Raw genomic sequence first — 18444 nt, 5'->3', positions numbered from 1 at the left:
GTTCGTTTGATAAATGAGGTCCAATATAACTGCATAGTTTTTTACAATTGCCAGTCTTACTCTGTGTTGAATTCAAACTTTTGTGGAATTTTGTAGATTTTTTAGCTCTGCTAACCCCATACTAGCATAGCCCCATACTAGCATAACCCCGTACTACCATAACACCATACTACCAAACTACCATAACCCCATACTGCCATCACCCCATACTATGATACTACTATAACCCCATGCTACCACAACCCCATACTAGCATAACCCCATACTACCATAACTCCATACTACCATAACCCAATACTACCATAACCACATATTAGCATTACTCCATACTACCATAACCCCATACTACTATAACCCACTACCATAACCCCATACTAGCATAACCCAATACTACAATAACCCCATACTACCATGACCCCATAGTATCATACTACTATAACCCCATGCTATCATAACCCCATACTATCACACTACTATAACCCCATACTACCAAACCACCATAACCCCATGCTACTACAACCCTATACTAGCATAACCCCATAATACCATAACCCCATACTACCATAACCCAATACTAGCATAACCCAATACTAGCATAACCCCATACTACCATAACCCCATACTACCATAACACCAGAAATTAATGCTGCCTTAACCCCATACTATCATACTACCATAAACCCATACTACCATGACCCCAAACTATTATACTACAATAACTCCATACTACAATAACCCCATAATAGCATGATTGCCAAGTATTCAACTAATCACATAAGGGCTTAATTTGGGCTTTTTTATTAAGGTGTTAGATGTTGTTGTTTTTATCACATTACAACTACACCTATTGTAAATATAGTAGCTGCATAGTTATGAAAGACAGAGGACAGAGGACATTGTCCAGCTTTCTCAACAGCTTCTCTTTATGTCTCTCTCTATCTCTCTCTAAGCTCTTTGTAACTCGCTTCTTTGTCTGCTTTACTTTGAAGATTGCCACGTAACACATAACAATCATCGAAGTTCGAAAGTTGTGTGTGTCATACAAAAATTGGACAGGATATGAAGAAAAACATTAAAAAAAAGAACTAATGTACAGTAAAGAAGCCTAAGGCCTTGGTTGACTGTATTTTCCATCTTTTCTGTATTTTATTTTGTACTTGAATCCCACATTTGACGTATCACTACGCTAGGTTTACCAATAATTCCCTTCAGGCCATCCAACAGTGTAAAAACAAAAGTCCTAGCTGCATGTTTAGACAGTGAGTCAAATGTGCAGTCAGCCAGCATGCTAGCCCCTGACATGTGCTGACAGGCCCCACCAGCGTCATTGAATGCACACCTTTCCTGCCACCCTCGATAAAGAAACGGGTTACCTAGGTGTGTTCGGACAGTTTCACATACAATATATCGGTCCAACAGCTTAGGATATCACTGGCAATGTAGAGATGCCAAAACTTTCGTTTTCAAAGATCCGGATTTATGAGTTTAAGGATTTCATTCAGAATGCAAAGCATCCCAGACGGTAGGTGGATGTGTTAGTTCAGGATCATACAGTTGTACCATGCATTTAGCATACACTTACCAGATGATATCGGCACACCTTCAAAGGGTAAAACGTCATAACATCACCTGTTATTATAAAATGTAGTGTTAAATTGTCACATTTTTTAAGGTCAAAGTGCACTTGGTCAGGGTCGTATGTCTGGTTGTCTGTTTGTCTGTCTGTTTATCTCTCTGTCTCTCCAGCTGTCAGTCTTTTCATATGTCTGTCTGTCTGTCTGTCTGTCTGTCTGTCTGTCTTTGTACATGTATATGTATACTGCCTATATATATATCTGTATATATAGATATACAGTATATCGATATATATATATATATAATTTTGATATATTCTACCTTTTGAAGCATCTTAAGAGTTGTTCTTTTGGTTTCCAAGGATGGATATCCTTCTGAGTCCCAGGAAGAGAAGGAGAGATGTTAAGTGTGTTGTGGTGAGAGACACACAGGCTAAGGCCAGTCCCTCAACACTCAGGTAGGCTCCACGGGCAAAGGAAAGCTCTCTCTCTCTATATATATCTATATATATATAGATATATATATATGAATACATAAATATACAAACAGGCTGGTATTAGTATAATATACATGCATAATATATATGTAATATATATGTCTCCTGGTGACAGCTCTCAAGAGGACAGCATACTCCATTCCAGCTTGGAGGCGATGTTAAGAGATCAGAGTAAGTGATCGTTCATGGACATGGTGCTCATGTCAGTGTGAGTGTTTGTATTTATTAGCTCAGGGGCATTCTGGAAATGCTCACAACAATATGGCAACTACGGAATAGATTTAAAGTAGAAAACAGAAGATGCACTTGAAATTATCTAAATTATTCTACTTCATTATCTTCTGCTCAAACGCTGTTGTTGAACGAAGTTTCATCACAGAATAAACAACAAATAACGTGCAACCCACCCACTACAGAACAGCTGGCTGCCTTCCGTGCCTTCCTGCGCTCGGAGTTCAGTGAGGAGAACTTGGACTTCTGGCTGGCCTGCGAGGCCTTCAGGGATACCAGCTCCTCAGGGGAACGCGGCTGGAAGGCAGAACACATCTACCAGGAGTTCCTTCACCCCAACGCACGGAGAGAGGTCAGTAGGGGGGTAGGGGGGTAGGGGGGGAGAACCAGCAACCTGCCATGAGTATAACTGTGTACGCATGTGGGAAAGTCCACCGACTGCATACTTGGTAGCAGCTTGTCTTTCCTGAGGTAGAAAGAGAACAAGAGAGAGAGTGTGTGTGTGTGTGTGTGTGTGTGTGTGTGTGTGTGTGTGTGTGTGTGTGTGTGTGTGTGTGTGTGTGTGTGTGTGTGTGTGTGTGTGTGTGTGTGTGTGTGTGTGCGTGCGTGCGTGCGTGTCTGCAAGTTCGTAAGCATATGCCAAAGAAAGTCATGCTTCAGTCATCCATAAAACTTTTATTTTATTTGATTCTACTCTATATATCTTTCAGGTCAACGTGGACCACTTGACCAGGGAGAAGATCCAGGGCCTCCTGGCAGAGCAGCGGCCCCCGGCCTGGTGCTTCGCCGAGGCCCAGAGAAACATCTACCTGCTGATGGAGAGGGACACCTGGCCCCGCTTCCTGCGCTCTGGTGCCTGTAATGGTCTGAGTCACAAGACCAGCACCGTGTGGTACATTTAACCCCCCAGGCTGAGCAATGGTGTGTGGGAAATATGACTGAAATATGGCCAGAAATGGGGAATATTATTTAAAGTTCTTGGAATATATTCTTGGAATTTATTCTTGGATTTCTATTCTTGGCATTTGTTCTTGGAATTGATTGGGCGGCCTAGTTCCAGTAAACTGTGTATCCGACAAATTATTTGGGGCATTATTATAAAGAAAAATCATTACAGTTTCTGTCTACTGTTTACATATATTTCGGTTGAGAGAAGAATAACAGGAATTAAGGAATGTGATTTTTTTATTAAATTAAATTAAACCCTAGTGACAAAATGAATACTTTGATTGAGGTCAAGATTAAGATGTCTTATCCCTTCAAGTAAAAGCTAACACTAAGGCCTTTTATTCTATAAATAAATGTATGATACATTAAAATGTGGATAGAACGATCATGAAGGGAAGGATGAGGGGGGAGACAGGTGAAAAACTGAAAAGCTTGAGTATGTGTCAGGATGGGAGATAAGTAGTACTGTGAGAGAGCACAACTTCTGAACTTACAGGAGATAGGGATGGAGATGAGCAAGGGATTTAGTGATGTTTGTTATAAGTTAAGTTTGAAGACGGTTAAAAATGTCCTGAGCTGTCGATATGTTGGGTAGGTGATCAATGAATTCTGCTAATGGCAAACAAAGAACGAGAAACAAGGAATAGCAGTTAATGTTGCAATTAGGGCTACTTTATTTTCAATCTTCATTACTTTTGTAAAATGTAGCAGATAAAACCTGGACTGACTTGTAACCCCACTTTAAAGGACTGTGTGTGAGAACGTTGTGATGGATCCTTGTTGATTAGTAATAAATCAGGAGGTCATGACTGAAATGTTAAATTTTGTCCTCTTTTATGACACAGAAAAAGATATGAGAAGTGTGTTTGTGTGCGTTCGTGCATTTGTGTGAGTGTGTCTGTATGTGTGTGTGTGTGTGTGTCCATCACACATTTCCACACTTTCACGTTTCCAGGACCTTCTGTTTTGGTCACATGTCAGACGTTTCCATGTCTTCAGCTAATAAGGGTCATGGATGACAGCAGGGGGCCAGTGACTACGGATGTGTGTGTGTGCGTGCGTGCGTGCGCGTGTGTGTGACAGAGAAATTAGAGAGCTGAAAAAACCCATCTCCATATGCCCTTGACAGGATTCTGTAAATGGCCTGATTTCAGAGAGTTAGGCCTTAACATGGACATGGTGGCTGAGCTAAGAATAACTGCAGCCAGAGTTTGACCCAGAACCCTGGCCTAGACGCCACACAGCCACCAGGCGCAGCCGCCGCCACGGACCTCTCAATGTGTTCCCTTGTTAGGTAAATACCACATCACCATCGCCAAGAATCACCAAAGGAGAAAGTATGGAGAAAACACACATCAAAAACAAATCAACAATAATAATTGTGTTGACTTGTGTTATATTACATATGTTCTGTTCCTATTATTCAACAGAAATAAAATAATGATTTATAATTCTTATCGTCATTATCATCATCCTCATCATCAGTAATACAATTAATGATAACTGAATGTTCAGTACAATTATCTACTGTTGAGTAAAATTATCTACCGTTTAGGATCTGGGGTAGAGTTGTTTAGTCATTCACAGTATTTCAATTCCAGAATTAAAGTGAAATACTGGCCTATAGCTCTAAAGCTATCACCAATTAGGTGAAGTTTACCACTTAAGATCCTCCACACATTGATTGAGTGTTACAGGAACAAATTCAACTTTATTTATGTTTGAACTTGAAAGGAGGGCCAGAGTTGGTCATAGCGTTTCCCAGAATAGGACTCTGATGTTCCCACGAGCAGCCCGGCCTCTTGTCGCAGAGACCTACTTTCAACTCTCTCTTGGTGTATAACATAGTTTTGCAGAGAAGGAACTGAAGAGAATCGGTTTGTGCTGTATCACACAGACAAAAGCATACACACACACACACACACACACACACACACACACACACACACACACACACACACTCACACTCACACTCACACACACACACGCACACACATATACTCTGCATCCCATGCAGACTGTAAGCTCCAACTTGCTGCATCACATTTCAGGAGGAAAAACGCTTGGAGCACGTGTAATCAGTAGAGGTCTCATTTATTTAAAGTGGGAATAGAGATATGGCAAAATGTTGTCGATGACGGTGGTGGATGACATACAGTAGGTAGCCATTATGTCGGCCTGGAGCATTTAATCAATCGGTTTGGTAAGCTCATCACAGCATCCAATCAGTTCTGCTTACAGTTTCCCTGATGTCTAAACATTTAGCACTTACTTAAAGTGATGGACATCAAGGTGTGTATTAGATTCCATTACAATCTCATGCACATGCTATTCACCCTCCTGACTACATAGCCAGGTAGGTGGCCAATAACCCTTCACTCACGTGGCCAGGCTGTGACCTATGGGCGTACACTCACATTACGGCCAGCTGAATAAAGCTACTGTGTTTCGGACGTCAAGGATTCAGAACACACCCCTACAATGGTAGGGATGTGGGTCTTGTAGTTTATTGGAGTCTTTGAGTTTCTTTACGGACCTAGATACGGTCATTGTGAAGTGGATGAATCCCTCTGTGATATGGTGTGGTTATTTTATGTTTTAGATCCTGTTAATGCAATTATCAAGTGTAATAAATGGCAAGGAAGAATATTTTGTTAAATAAAAGCTAAAGCTTAATAATTTCCACATTTGTATTCCTGATTAACAGCACATCCCAAAAACTTTCACAAAGGAACAAAATACTGCACAATACTATTTCAGATATCAATTTGCCACAGTACATTCTGTGGCAAATTGTGGCAAATCACACACACATTCCCATTGTACATCCCTGTTGACGAAGTGCGCACAGGCAAATTATGCTTCTTTCAATCCTAACACCCGTTTCATTTGCGTTCTCTCCGGTCGCCACATAAAACCCACGATAATGTCACATTTGGTTACTGACTACAGCATGGCATTTCCAATAAGCCGGGGCTGTCCAACATAATGACCAACGTATAGGCAAATAATTTTTTATCAAAATATCCCTATTACGCAACCATCCCGTCTGGACAAGTTTTGCCAGTGGCATGGATGTTTTCTTTGCAATGGAGCGAAGCTCTCCCCTCAACCCGTTGCATCAGACGTGTATGTGCTATTCGTCCTCACGCACAATCTGTCGCTGTGTTGTCTCTCTCAGGGCCCCGCACGGTTACCATGGCGCCCGTGCGAGGGAAGTGAGTCACGTATGTGGCGTGCTGCTGTGTCTGTGTGCCACGGTGGCGGTAATGGTTGGAGTTGCACAACAAAGACGCCACCTCGGCAAATCCGAGAAACACGTTGTCTTTGTCGTGATCTCGACAACCAGAAGAGAGTTTCAACCCCCCGGTCCCCAGCTGTTTATAGGCTATGCTGCTTTAAGCTAGTGGAGAGATGACCATGGAGGCTGTGAAACCGAGCTTGACAGATATCCCTTCCCAATGCCCCATCTCACCTCTCTCTCTCTACTCTTTTTGGGTTCACACTGTTTGGTGACTTTTTGCTATGCCCCACTGCCTCTTCCCGTCTTTGGGCAAAATACTGAAAGCTCCAGCAATGGGCTACTTCACCCGCGGTCTGCCCATGGTTGTTACCAAGGATAAATTATGTTACGTAAAATATGTTGGGGTATTCTTAACAATATGAGGACACTCCTGTAGAAGGTATTGGTGGTTCGCTTAATACATTAATACATTAATACTTAATACATGGCTCGCTTAATTTTCTACCAAGCCCATATTATCGCCACATCTGTGTTTTTGGATGAGTGAAAAAAATAAAGGCTTGGACTGAATGTTGCTCATTTCCTGTTGCCTCCATGCACTGTTGCAATCAAATTTGCCGTTTCCCCATTCGGTTCAGCTACACCATCCATGGTTGAAAGACCTACAAACACACACACACACACAAACACATGCACACACACACACACACACACACACACACACACACACACACACACACACACACACACACACAGATGACTATCAGCCCTTCAAATCTTGTGTGGCCCGCTCCCCCAAAAGAACACATGGCAGGCGGCCCGACAAAAGGTCAGAATTTGCTTATTGCAGTCAAAGTTACTTGTCATTTGCATCTGTGCAGCCGGCCCTAAAAATAAACGGCCCCTGCGCAGCACGTTATCAGTCACGGGCCACGCCGCTCCGCCAGGGGCCTCTCCGCCCGCTGGGTCCGCTCTGCGACGGAAGGGAAGGAAGGTGGGGGGGGGGGGGGGGGGAGAGACCAGGCACTTGAGATGGAGGGCGAGTGGGGACAGGGGGGCTGGGGGCAGTTGCAGATATACAGTGTGACAATAGGTTATTGTTGCTGCTGACCGAGGAGGCAGAAGGAGAGAGAAGAAAAGGGAAGCAGGGTGGGGGTGGTTGGAGGGGCTTGAGGAGGTGTAGCAGGAGTAAAGCTTGCTTCCTCTGGTGTTTTTTTCTGGGCAGCACCAACTCTTCCTCCTTTTTTCTCCTCTTCACCGCCTTTTTCTCTCTCTCTCTCTCTCTCTCTCTCTCTCTCTCTCTCTCTCTCTCTCTTCTTCTATTTGTCTCTATCCCTCTCCCTCTCTCCCTCACACTAGCCCACTCTGAGTTCAGAGTGGAGGGTTTTTCTGCCGAGGTAACCCAGAGCAGTCCCCTTGGCGACGGGGAGACCTGGGTTTAAAGAGGCTGGTCATCGTAAGGTGGGCGGGGGGAGAGGAGGGGGTTCCCTATCCGTGAGTGTGTGTTGTGTGTGTGTGTGGCGTGTGGTGTGGTGTGGTGCGGTGCGTTTCTTCGGCTGCAGCGTGAGGGGCAGCAGATAGCAGGAGAAGTGGGACAGTGCGGACGGAGGAGAACAATGCCCAGTCCAAGTGTGGGAGGAGGACCACTCGACACGGACATCTTCAACATGGACCAACATGGAGATGACAGGAGGCACAACGGGAACATGTGAGTCAATGTCACGCGTCTGTTTGATTTCTTTATTCATATTTTTACATTTTTCACACTTTATTATTGCAACATGTGTTCACTAATGTGCACTGTGTGAAATGTGTTATCCTGCCCTGGAATGACAAGAACCACCAGGAATGGTGTTAGTTTGAACATGTATCTGTCTTTTAACCATTTTTAACATGTTTTCATATCTGTTGCTGAGATAGTTGGGAACTGAATTGGCTACGATGTCCTTAAAGCTAAATAGGAACAGGCCTGTCAAATCCTGATAAAGGAACAGGAGACCTGGATGCACCCAAAAGAAAACAGAACCATGTATCAGTGGATTTATACTCCTAAAACACAGCAACTAACCCTGATACTTTCAGTACTACCTGCTGAAAATAGTCTAAAGAAAATAATGTTATCCGTCCTCACTATGCGTTCCCCTTTCTAATTACTAAATGCCCAACATACTTCCCTTGAAACTAAATATACAGCAGCAAATCCAGGAAGGATATATATTAATATAATTCTTATCTCTACACAGTGGAAAGAACTTTATGTGCCGACTGCAGTGCATGTTCTCACACACGTCAAGCTCCGAGAGGTAAAGAGACTTATTGACTGTTTTGCATACATTTCAGTGTAAAAAAAAAGCCAGAGCCTATGATTTCCATCTATGGTATTTTGTAAAGATTCAAATGAACTAGTGACACTATGTTTGCTTTGGCATGGAATGCATACACACACACTGTCATACTCAGAACATTGACTAAACCTATCTAAACCTGCCGTTTTGTTTATATATCTAGAGTATCATCCCTTATTAGAAGGTTATGGTGACATGAATTCTCATGCTGTCGGGACTACATTTTGAGGCCAAACGTGATTCTACAACTTTCTAATCCAACATTCTCCACCAGCAGGCTAAGTTTAGAGGATACCCAACAATGGTCACAGTCACTGGAAAGGCTCCTGGAATCTAAATGTAGGTTTGGTTTCTATGGGGACTAAATACTTACTTGTGAGAATTCCCAATTTTGGAGGGGAAAAAAAAATAGAATGTCTTGAAGTTTTGTTTTAATGATTCATCTTGGGTCCTTGTTTGAATTTCTGCAGATGGGCTGGCTACTTTCAGAACATTCCTCAAATCGGAATTCAGCGACGAGAACATTGAGTTTTGGCTCACCTGCGAAGACTACAAAAAGATCAAGTCTTCCTTCCGAATGTCTTCTAGGGCCAAGAAGATCTATGAGCAGTTCATCAAAGCGGAATCTCCCAAGGAGGTAACAGCGGTGAAATCTCGTAACCAAGTTTTTCGCAACAATGTGCGTAAAAGGATATGGTCACGTTTCAGTCCAAGCTTCTCTTATTTCCCATTTCCTAACCCTTCCACCCCAAACATTGTCTCCAAAGGGCCATGTCTTTCCATTGCGCTAACAGTCTCCAACTCTGCTCCTAGATCAACATCGACCACCACACCCGGGAGCAGATCAAGAGGAGCGTCAAGGCTCCCACGTTGTATTGCTTTGACGACGCCCAGAAGATTGTGTACGGACTGATGGAGAGAGACTCCTACCCACGTTTCCTCCGCTCAGACTTTTATAGAACGCTCCTGGAGAACCTTACTGCAGACGCCGGCGCCAAGGTGTGATACAACGGCAACAAGGAGGAGGTGGAGGGGGGAGGGTTGCAGGATGGGGGGGGGGGGGGGGGGGGGGGGAAGAGTGACAATAATACCACAACAAAAAAAAGACCGGAAAAGAAAGGACACATCCTAAACTGGAAAGGTGTTGTGCTCGGTCAAAAAGCTTTTTGGGGTGTGAGATGGATGGGGTCCTTGGAAATCATTGGAGGCCTCAGAATGACCACGAGCAGTCCACAAGCAGACCGCCGGTCACCCACAAGTAGAGCCCCACTGGTTAAAAGTTGAAAGACTGTCATATAAAAGGCAGCTACGTGCCGAGGCCCAGCCACATGAAGACCCCCACCCTCCCTCAGCACCCTTTGTGGCACCTGCCACAATTTCCGAGCAGCTTTTGCAGAATGCTCATGGTAGCCATCAAGCCTGCCGTCTGTGTATTTAAACTTGGTCTGACTGATGAATGAATTACCAAGGCAAGACACCGCAGCTCCTTCATGCATCTGTGACCGCCACAAACACACGCACGCACACACACAAACACTGCAGAGGTGTTTCCTGTGCAGATAAAGATAGAGGATGTAAGATGTAATGGTCACACCTTGTGAGCCTGTGTGTGTGTGTGTGTGTGTGTGTGTGTGTGTGTGTGTGTGTGTGTGTGTGTGTGTGTGTGTGTATGTGTGTGTGCGTCAATTGAAGTATTACCCTTTAAGGACCGCATCCACTATTGCTGTGTGAGCTTTTCTGTGGAGATATTTTGCGCTCACACAGCAGAAACAGACCAACCACGTGAGCAATGCTGTTTTTGTTGTGACGTAGTGGGTGTCTTCCCAGCCACTTAGGAGTAGTTGTTTTTTACCTTGGAAAAAGATAGAGATGAGCTGCGGCCGAAGTGAAATGATGTGATTAAAATGACTCTAGAATCTGGATGTTTTACATAGCATATGTTTGAAGTATGACCTCCATATGTGGTTTCTTATCTGCTTAAAAAGCATGTTGTTTGAATGTAACAATAGATTAATTTATGAGTTAACAGATGATTTATTTATTTTGAGAAGTCACTGTTTTGAGTGCAAGTTTGCTGTAGATGATATGCTTGGAAAATATAACAACCCAATAGGAATAGGATGTGATTAAATTATTGAAATAAATAGATGATTGTTTTGATAGAGATTCAACACTAACAGCCGGCCAGACCAGACCCGACAAGACCTGGCCTGATCCGACCCGGCCCGGACTGACCAGACCCGATCTGGCCCGACCCGATCCGATCAGACCAAACCCGACCCGGTCCGACCCGACCCGATCAGACCCGTTCGACCTGATGTCTCGCGTGACATCAATCAACAACCTCTCTAATGCTGCTCCTCTCTAATGATTCTTCAGAGTTGATCATTTTGTAGATGAAAGTACTTTTCAACATAAGTCTGTATGGTCCACCAGTACTCGGTGGAGCTCGATTTTCCAATCCCATGGCTGAATGCTCGATGCACTAAGCACTCAATTGCATACAGTTAACTTAAGAACAACTTGTCCAACAGAGTCACAGCAGAATTAGACGCCTCAAATGCCTTGGCAGAGCACTTTAAGTGAAATGCTCGGAGGCTGTGGCTTCCTGAGCAATTGTTTATTTTCTACATTTTTATTTTTGTATAAACTATTAATCCTCTCAAAATCGACTGTCAAAATCCGATTGTAGTCATGGTTGGACTTTTTGAAAGATCTTCGTTGATGGTGGTGCTGACCCACACCTAAAGTTGAACAAATTGTAACTTTTAAGTGCAGTTCAATTACGTCCAAAAACCTCCTTCATACTTGCTTCATAGTTACACAGCAGCTCACAATGAATTATGTCATTTCAAATACCATGCAGCGTAAGGCTTGCATCAAATAAAGTTTTGCGCTGGGTCGAGAGCATAGAACGCATTGAAAACTAAAACAAAAAGTTTCAGGTTCTTCCTTTAATTGGCTATAAGTCTTTTCAAAGCCTCCAATGATCCTGTTGGTCGTATGTATTGTTATGCCTCTTTTGCTTCTGATGCTCACTCTTGTGTCTTTTGTTTGGACCGGACGAAGTGGTCTCTTTCCTATTCCTGCCACTTTGTCCAGACATTGAAGCTACAGGAATCTACAATGTTTTTGAAATGGCCACTTTATTTATAAGACATAGTACATATGTATGGTTTGTGTAAACCAAATGTCACGGTCTGGGCATGCCTCCTGTTAATCCTTGTGTTTCCCCTTTCCTTGTTTCTCCTTAGCTCCCCTGTTTATCTCTCTCGCTCTCTCTCTCTCTCTCCCACACTCTCTCTCTGGGTGTGGCTGTGTTGTGGGAGTGGCAGTTTATTTATTCTCCCAGCACCCTGATTGCTGTTCATACCAGTTCTGCACTCCCTCATGGCTTGATAGTTATTTTAACCATTGCAGTTATTGTACGTTTCCGGCTACCTTAATTGTGAATTCGATCTTTTGATTCTGTATTTCGCTGTCTGCTCACTTGGTCTCCATGTGCCATGGGATTTTTACTTGCCCATCTGCCTGCCTGCCTTTTCATCTCTCTGCCTGCCGCTCAGTATTCCGTTTTGGCAGTCACTGGCTTCCCAGCTATTTTCTGCGGCAATGCTCTCTGGTCCTCCACGCTGCACCAGTTCCTCACCTCCGCTTACCCCTCTGCCTCTACCTCTGTCAGAATTTCCTGTCATCATCTACATTCCCTAGAATTCTGACAATAACCTGTTCCTTATTCGCTCAAAGTCTTGAATCTGTGTCAGCGTTTGGAGTTTTCCTGAGTTGATCATAACAGAAAATGTATTTTAGTTTATTAAATCATTGTGTCTTTGAGAGGCTTATTAACTTGACGCCGACATACAAACACTGAAAAAAGAAACCTCAAACTGATAACTTACAATTACCTGAAATAGGCATAGCTTTTCTTCTAATTGTGTAGTTTTTTATTTTTTCTGTAACCATATTCATCTGTACTATGAGCAAAAATACCAAGTGGATAATTTCATTGGATTGTTTTGCTGCTTGCACATGCACTTATATAATCTTTGATTTATGCTTAAATATCTTAATTTGGGAATATCTTGCTTACTACCATAATTCATACCGTAATTGCTGGATTCAGACACATTCATGTGGGTGCATATTTCAGGGTCACAAAGGGATAGACTTGTTAACGTTGCTGTGATCCACAGCAAAGAAGCTCAGAGAACAAAGAAAACAACGAACCAAAACGGAATGTTCCCTCTGACAGGTGACAGAGACCGACTGGGACCACACTAGCGCTTGACCCATGACACAAACAATGTTTCGACAAATGGAACTGATACCAAAAAAAGGGAAATGTTTACGTCTGTGTTTTCTACAGACACCTTATGGTGTCATAGATGAGAGGAGAGGTTGAAAGTATTATTCTGGATATCAAAATAACAGGAACAGATGTTGGCTTGCTCAAACTCAATTTACCCATGCAAAGAAATCCCTTTTAAGGTCAGTAAAACAACTTCCCAAACAAAAGCGTCTTCAAACTGCTCGCGTGTTGTTCCTTCTTCAATGGCAGCAAAGGGAATTTTTGCGATAAGGCTCTAAATGTTTTTTGGTTTGTTTGTTTTTGTACTTTTCCTCCCCCTACAGTGCAATTCTAGTCGTTCCTCAAACGAACAAATGAGCATGGTTGTACATGGGCATGCTAATTTGCTCCTCAACGTGATCCTAAATAGAGGCCCCAGGCGCCAGTTGTGCCTTCATTCAAAGCATTGCTGGTTATAAATACTGAAGCAAGCTACTCCACTGCAGGGCACAGGGATCCCCAGCTCTTTACAATGTGCCCCACGGTAACGTCTGGGCCCTCATTTTGTTTTGTCTTTAAGGGAAATTACTTTATATTGAAGTAACTTAACATGGGAGAGAGAGAGAGAGAGAGAGAGAGAGAGAGAGAGAGAGAGAGAGAGATAGAGACACCTGTATCTATGTTGGAGAGAGTAAGAAGGATAAATAATGATAAATTTATATATGTAATAACTTAACTCGTTACTACAGATGTAAAAGTCTCTGGCGCACTATATTTATTGTGCATTTTACCTGTTAATAATAATAGAATACAATAAACTAAAATTAAATAAATAATAATGAATGTATAAATACATCAACAAAGTGTGTTTGTGTGGTTGTGGATATTATAAAGGATAAACAATATAGGACTTATGTAAGGGATAAACTTTGATAGACTAGCCTAGATTGTTTATTGGTTAACTACAACATGTCAATGGACGTTAGCTTATGTTGCCTGAGTCCTTTGATTTACCTATCTACTCGAACTGCAAAAAGACATTTCACTGCAAAAAACGTGAATTATTATTTTATGATGCAATTGGATTAAAGACCAAAGCACTGTGTTCTATTGCTACAACCATGCAGATATGTGGGCGCTTGAGCGGACGCACAATGATAGATTGCTCTAAATGCAATACAGATGTTCTATAGACTTTAACTGGTTGAGTGAGCTTAAGGTAGATAATGCTCCACTGCTACACAGTGTGTGGTACTGGCTTGTTAGAATACCACAGCATTTTAATTCAGAATGAACTAATGCTAACTTAAGATAATATGCACCTCATATGGTGTATCTATGTCATTACAATATAGTAAACAATATTCATTGTTTTTTTATATACATATATATCAATCTATCAAAATAATGTTTTCATAGTGGTTTTGTTCTCTTCCTTCTTCCTCCATACTTCATGCTTCATATTATAGACATTATTGATAACTACCAACCAGAGATCGCTTGAGCATGCCTTTCACTCGCGCTGTGCCTGTAACGTGTGTGTGTGTGTGTGTGTGTGTGTGTGTGTGTGTGTGTGTGTGTGTGTGTGATAGTTGATGCTCATAGAAAAAGAGACAAACTCTTCTAGCAATGCTGGGAATCACCAGCCTCTACGTAAGGCATTGGTGGATGGACCGCCAGCTGCCTCAGTGGAAACTTGGCTCAGCTTCTCGTCTGCTTCCAAATAGACAGATGCTTACAAGCCGTGGGTTTCACATCATAATAAGAACTTCACCAGGGGTTTTCTCTTACGTATTTTACTGCATGGCCCTTGCCTGAGCACGGGATCAAAACACACAAGCACAGATAGTGTCTGACGCATTCGAGCTGGGCTGTTCGGTAATGTACGATAGAACACCATGTGATAACTAGCCGGGAAGAGAGCCTATGATACACCCTTCACCTGATACTGTTTGGTTTTCAGGAATGAGAGTAGAACTGTACAGTGTGCTCAATTCTTGTTGACTTGCAGCAATGAGCCAGATCCAGCATATTCAATGGTGGGAAAGGGGGCTGTGGGGAGACATATTTACTACTTAAGGCTCAGATACCGATGTCCAATTACAGGGAACAAAACATTGAAAGTTTTGGGAAAAATAAGTATGCCACGCAATAATTTTTATCCACAAATCTCCATTTGTTCCTAAATCTAATGTTGTATAACTATTTTTGGAACAATTTTGTACAATTCCTTTTGGAATAATGTTGTAGAATTGTTTGGGAACAATGTTGTAGGATGCTTTTCGCATTATATAATGGCCAACCAGCCCTACAGGTTTGCCCCAGGTGAGCACAAGCAAGAAAGTGTGTGTCAGGATTAGATGAAGAAATTGTAATAATAAACAGAAGTTGTTGCATCATGACATAGTCATATCCTAAAACTTCTTTATTACAAAATCAACTCTTTACTAAGCATTAATAATTCAATGACGGGTTAAGACAAAAGTGTTGAGTCAGAAAAAGGGAACATTATAATTTCAGGTCAGAATACTAATATATTCAGGATTGTTTTGGATTAAAACGTAATTAGCAAACATGGTTAATAACTTTATGAGAGCAAACAGCCATTTGATACATTTCAGTTTACAGTACAGTGAGTTGCTTTTATTAAGTAAGAACACATGTGTTTATTTGAATTTTTATAATAACATTTACTAAAAATGGACAGGCAGTAAATAAATGGACCACATATCAGAAGACAAAAAAGCAAAACAATGTTTTGCATAACAATTGCAAAATAAATGTCCCATGTGCCTCGGGAGTAGCTGTTTCCCCTCCCTCGGGATGGAGGAGGATACTAAACAGCGACGTCAGTTTTCCTTGACCTTAGTTTAAAAATGGAAGCGAGCAACTCAATGATACTCAGACAGGGAGGGAATGTTTATCCGTTGTCAGCCTATCAGGGCCCGGGGCTCTTTGAGGCATACCCGGGGCGAGTCAATGTTTACACAGTGTTAGCCAATCAGCGCCTACGACTGTCACTCTAGGCCCTCCCCCCCTTTGCCTGCCCTACTGTCCGGATTGTACTTAATGGGAAGCTATAAAGCAGGCTGACAGGTCATGAGTGAGAAAGAGAGAATAGCAACATTAGTTAAAGAGCGAAATATCAAGGCCGTGTATTCCCAAGGAGCAATGATACACACGGATTGGCAAGCCAAAAGTTTCAACATACTCTTAGAGACTATGGAGAAAAAGTGAGTGGTTACTTTATCTTTGAATTATCTGCATTGGCAATGTGGAAAAGTTATATTATTTGAATGATTTGTTCTACAAACGTATAATAGTAAACATATCAGAAATGCTGTTGCGTTTTATGCTCTTCAGAAAACAATGGAAAATCCCCATGGGAAACTTTTTCAAGATGAGTCCTAACCCGGGCAAAGCCAAAGGAGTGATGAAAAGCAAGTCTCACAGGTAAAGCCAAGGAGCGTCTCTCTATTGCCCAATCACCACAAGTCTCCACCTGCATGCAATACTCTTAACAGACTTTACTCATGACAAATGAAAAAAGTGTGTTGTGCAGTCTGAAACCTGCACAAAAAATGATCATTGCAGTAGTGTTTTGGGATTTTAAACAACAAATACCTATATTCTATCTATAGTTTTTCCCTTGACATGCTTATTAGTGAGTTGCGTCATATAATAGCTATTCAAAATATCTTTCAGTCTAATTTTAGCTTTAATTTGACTTGAAAGACTTGAGGAAGATAGGCATGAGGAAGCTCATGACGTATGTCTGTCGTCCCTCAGGCCAACTGTGGATGACGTGCATCAATGGGCCCAGTCACTTGACAAGTTACTCGCTCATAAATGTGAGTATTATTGTAGGCGCATGATTGGATGAAATGGTTTCAAAGGTCACACTTTCTTCTGAGGGCTATTTTTAGGAAACATTGATGATCATGAACAGAGACAAAAGAAAATGTAGAAATGAGAAAAAAGCGGCCTGCTCTTATGTTACCTTTGCATGCCTTGTGTGACTTGGCAGTTCGGTTTTAAAATGCCCTCTCTCTCTCCCTCTTTGTTGTCCCCTTCTGCAGATGGTAAAGCCGTCTATTGTGTTTTCCTGAAGTCCGAGTTCTGCGAAGAGAACATAGAGTTTTGGACGGCCTGCGAGGATTTCAAGACAAGCAAATCAAAATGGGAGATGGCGTTGAAGGCAAAACACATTGCTGAGGAGTTTGTCAAAAGTAATGCACCCAAAGAGGTATTAACCATTCAATATGACCCAGATATGAGGCAGGCAGGACAGCATTTGATGACAATATTTGAGTGGTTGAGGTGACCCTGAGACAATTTGACCATATATTAACAAGAGTTTGAGAAAAAAATGGTCTGGTTAACTTCCCTATCTTCCTCGGTTTGCAGATCAATCTGGACTACGCCACCAAGAATGGCATTCTGCAGAGCCTGGCAGAACCCAGCGGCAGCACTTTTGTGGCTGCTCAGAGGAAGGTGTACAGCCTGATGGAAAATAATTCCTACCCCCGCTTCCTCCTCTCTGACCTGTACCGAGACCTGCTGCTGGACGTCAAGACACAGGGCAAGAGGAACTAGCTGGCTGCCTGCTGGGAGCCCCAGCATTCCGCCGCTACCACTGGGACCTGATGTTGGGGAGTTTGATGTTCAATTCCAGACACTGGCCTAACAGACTCTGATGCAAATCCAAGTTAGGAGCAACACACGAACCAGCGGATGATAAAAAAAAATAGTCAAGGGTTATGTTGCTGTTGTGTAAGCTTCAATACGTCATCGGCATGAAAATGGAGAAGACAGCAATGTGAAGATGTTTATTGCCTACATTGTGGAGGACACAATTGCAATGATGCTCAAACTTTTGTTTGAAGCTTTTTGCATGTATTATAGGTTTCTGAATGATGAATGTATGCGTAGCGACACTGTCCATTCATATTTGAACGTTGTTACTTTTACCTTTCGCTTCTGGCAATGTAAAGGCTTGCAATTTTTAACTATTGACAAAAGTCAACTAACTTATTATTTTAATTGCCTGTTGTCATTTACATGGGTGTCTGTGACACCATAGGCCTATTTTGTAAAATATTACTAAAAGTTGTAATAGATGTGACATTGTGCCAGGCAGCCGGGTTGCTCCATGAAAGATATTATTTTATTTCCTCTGTGGTTAAACAGGAATTTCTGCTCAAATCAAGTTTTTTACAAATCAATCCATGACTAATTTACTTTCAAACCTTTAAAGAGGCTGAATGTATGATTTAATAGCTATCATTTTGATTGCAATTCGTGAGAAATGCTTGAA

General features: G+C 42.2%; 2 protein-coding genes across 3 annotated transcripts in view; both read left to right on the top strand.

Moving 5' to 3' along the window:
- The first annotated feature begins 1346 nt into the window (after positions 1-1346).
- On the top strand, positions 1347-9848 carry LOC307078292 (uncharacterized protein). The gene is made up of 12 exons (XM_079740035.1): positions 1347-1522; positions 1937-2032; positions 2187-2242; positions 2488-2654; positions 3013-3194; positions 6432-6516; positions 7407-7488; positions 7956-8202; positions 8738-8797; positions 9114-9178; positions 9310-9476; positions 9653-9848. The coding sequence occupies exons 1-12, from the start codon at positions 1446-1448 to the stop codon at positions 9842-9844; spliced, it is 1476 nt and encodes a 491-aa protein (XP_079596161.1). The 5' UTR covers positions 1347-1445; the 3' UTR covers positions 9845-9848.
- A 6363-nt stretch (positions 9849-16211) lies between these two features.
- LOC307078640 (regulator of G-protein signaling 5-like) overlaps positions 16212-18444 on the top strand; it is a 141449-nt gene continuing 139216 nt past the window's right edge. The window contains exons 1-5 of one of the 2 annotated variants that reach the window (XR_013812001.1): positions 16212-16360; positions 16491-16580; positions 16917-16978; positions 17207-17373; positions 17535-17877. Coding sequence is in view for 1 of the 2 variants with exons in the window: in XM_079740562.1 (XP_079596688.1) it covers positions 16227-16360; positions 16491-16580; positions 16917-16978; positions 17207-17373; positions 17535-17723 (642 nt within the window). In the remaining variant the exon portion in view is untranslated. Of the gene's footprint in view, positions 16361-16490; positions 16581-16916; positions 16979-17206; positions 17374-17534; positions 18426-18444 lie in introns of those variants that run through there. The other variant, XM_079740562.1, reaches the window with a different exon arrangement.

Source organism: Pollachius pollachius (assembly GCF_949987615.1).
Source record: "Pollachius pollachius genome assembly, chromosome: 7".
In the NCBI taxonomy this organism is placed as follows: Eukaryota; Metazoa; Chordata; class Actinopteri; order Gadiformes; family Gadidae; genus Pollachius; species Pollachius pollachius.
Note: the sequence above shows the minus strand (reverse complement) of the source record. Positions and strands in the feature narration are given on the sequence as shown.

Bases quoted from the DNA above. Each gene is read 5' to 3' on its own strand.
- LOC307078292 (XM_079740035.1), top strand. From the start codon at position 1,446: ATGCCAAAACTTTCGTTTTCAAAGATCCGGATTTATGAGTTTAAGGAT. The intron at 2,243-2,487 runs GTAAGTGATCGT...CACCCACTACAG, and splicing joins GGCGATGTTAAGAGATCAGA to AACAGCTGGCTGCCTTCCGT. The intron at 9,477-9,652 runs GTAACAGCGGTG...CTCTGCTCCTAG, and splicing joins AAGCGGAATCTCCCAAGGAG to ATCAACATCGACCACCACAC.